Source organism: Phaseolus vulgaris, unplaced genomic scaffold (genome assembly GCF_000499845.2).
Source record: "Phaseolus vulgaris cultivar G19833 unplaced genomic scaffold, P. vulgaris v2.0 scaffold_104, whole genome shotgun sequence".
In the NCBI taxonomy this organism is placed as follows: Eukaryota; Viridiplantae; Streptophyta; class Magnoliopsida; order Fabales; family Fabaceae; genus Phaseolus; species Phaseolus vulgaris.
The window spans coordinates 86,291-88,986 of NW_027174139.1; the positions used below are offsets into that span (position 1 = coordinate 86,291).

Sequence of the window (2,696 nt, forward strand, 5' to 3'; positions counted from 1 at the left end):
CATATATATATTTTTAAGATTTCTATCATTTTGATTAAATCTATTTCAAAATATATTTTTTTTCTTGAAAATCTCACTCATCTTATCAATATTACATTATCTTTTCAAGATTAAGATTGCAATAATTTTAAAATTTAAATTGTATTTAAGAGAAAGATAAAAAGGGAAAAAAAGGCAATCATTTTCCTCTTTTAAAAGACACTGTAATAATTAGTTTTTTAATAATATTTTTAATTTGAGGTAAACAAAGTATTGCTTTTTTCTTATTGGATAACCATGTCTACTGAGAAATTAGACCATATTTCCACGTGAAGTGATTCATAGAATTAAGATTTTCAGGTTTAATAAAAATATCACGCAACAGATATTAAATATTGATTTGTTCAAAACAATATATAATTGATTATGTTTAGATTTGATTGAGAATAATATATAATTGATTATGTAGAATGAGATACGCAATATTATTTAAATATTTTATAAAATAAGTTTTCAAACAATTATTCCTATTCATTTTAAATTTATTCTAAATAATTTATTATATTGAAAGTTAAAATAACATTCATTTCTTAGTTCATGATTATCAATATTTTTTAATACAAGCACATATTTTTAATAGACCATATTACTTAAAAATTATTTGAAACAATAAACTATATCTGTGTTAAAATCAATATATATATTTTTTTCTAATACAAAGAGAAGAAACCTTCAACTTCTAGGGTTTTTCAAACAAATGTCTGAACTGAAGATTCGTAGCGGAGAAGAGAGGTAACAAAAATTTGATTCGTAGCGTCCCACTCTTCCCACCGTCATTTGGATGTAAGACCTCTTATCGCAATCCTTGTGTGTTTCTTATAAATGTAATGTTTCTAATTCGACATTGAACTGCTAAGATTAATCGGAATAATGCGTGTTGTTGTTTAAGGGAGTTGACGGAGAAGATTTTTCCAAACCGGAACATTCCGAGTCTTCCGACGAGGATTTTGATGTAAGACCTTTTACCTAATCCTAATATATTTTTTACATTGTAAACTGTTTCTAGTTCAACTTTGGATTACTGAGATCAAGGTTTGCAGTAGCAGAAGCTCCATAAACTTTGGCGTTGTGGCTGAAAACATGGTCACGGACCATTAAGTTTAATTGAAATAGTTGTGTTGTTGCAGGGAGTTGTCCAAGCTGATTTTTCATTTTTCGATCCCAAACCTGATGATTTTCATGGAGTGAAGACCTTGTTGCAAACCTACCTTGACGATGAAGAATGGGATTTGAGTGCCTTTGTAGAGTTGATTTTGGGGCAGACCACCGTGGGGACTGTTGTTAAGATAGAGGATGACGAGGATGAAGGAATCTTTGCTCTTGTTACTGCTCTTAATTTCTATAGATACAGGGTAACTTGCCTTCTCTAATGCAACAATCTTGCTTTCAATGCTTTGGGACTGGTTTAACAAACAGCGTCAACTTTCTAACCTGTTGTAAATGCTTTTGTTAGGAGCATAGATGCATTGTGACACTTAAGGATTTTCTTCTCCATAAAGCTCACCAAGAGAAGGGTGTTGCTGACAAATTGAAATTGCTTTTGGGGGAGCAAGCACGCGATGTAGCTCTCCTGGTATCTCAGCGCATGGTGAACCTTCCACCCCAGCTTTTGCCACCACTTTATGGTGCCCTTTTTGATGAAGTGTTGTGGGCCACAGAAGATGAGGTTAGATGTCAATAGTATCACATTGGTGAGGTGTTACTGCGTGTTTTTTTTTTACTGCTAGAGATGGTTTTCATATTTAGAACTTAAATTGTCATGTTTTGTGTTTAACAGCCCACGGAGGAGCTCCGAAAATCCTTCAAGTTTAAGCATTATATAATACTCAGCAAAATTTACGTGGTATGTATGATGCTGTAGTATGTAGCTTATGTTAAGATGTTTTCTTATGCTCCAATTTCATTGTTCCCTTACATTTTACTTATCTTTGGGTGTCAAAATATAGCTCAAGAATGCAGAACAGAAGACAAAACGGAACAATGATAGTAAGGAGGGAATAATATATTTAAAGCTTGAGGATGAAATATTTCATAAGGTATTGATATTTTCTGGCATCATTTCAACAAAATCTTAAAAGAAAAAATCTTCTAATAAATTTATATAAAAGAAAAATAGGACTGAATATAATATAAAGATAGGATATGATTTCTTGATTTTATAATAAATGCCTAAAAACAAATATATATATTTTTAAGATTTCTATCATTTTGATTAAATCTATTTCAAAATATTTTTTTCTTGAAAAACTGACTCATCTTATCAATATGACATTATCTTTTCAAGAAATGATTAAGATTGCAATAATTTTAAAATTTAAATTAGATTTACGAGAAAGATAAAAAGGGAAAAAATACAATCATTTTCCTCTTTTATCGTGACCAGAATGTGGCTTTTTAAAATATTTTTTAATTAATTTATATAATTGTATGTTATAAAAATAATTGAAATTTTTTAGAATCATTATCTATGTACACAAATTTATTTTTATTTTATCTTTATTTTTATTTTATTTTATTTTGAATAAATTATTTACTAAATAACTAATTATTTTTATAATTAATTAAAAATTGTTTTTATTTTATTTTTTAATATTAATAAAAACAATTATCAATTTTAAATTTTATATGTGGAGTAATTTGTAAGTTGACCTATGTAT

The 2,696-nt window shown here is 28.3% G+C and overlaps 1 protein-coding gene across 1 annotated transcript; it reads left to right on the forward strand.

Annotated features, from left to right (window-relative positions):
• Positions 1–789: 789 nt before the first annotated feature.
• LOC137817523 (protein BCCIP homolog) lies at positions 790–2,075 on the forward strand (the record flags this gene model as incomplete). The annotated part of the gene is made up of 6 exons (XM_068620807.1): positions 790–822; positions 929–991; positions 1,167–1,391; positions 1,493–1,705; positions 1,817–1,882; positions 1,986–2,075. Coding segments are annotated over 6 exons (690 nt in total), but the record flags the coding sequence as incomplete, so codon positions are not given.
• Between the last annotated feature and the right edge of the window lie 621 nt (positions 2,076–2,696).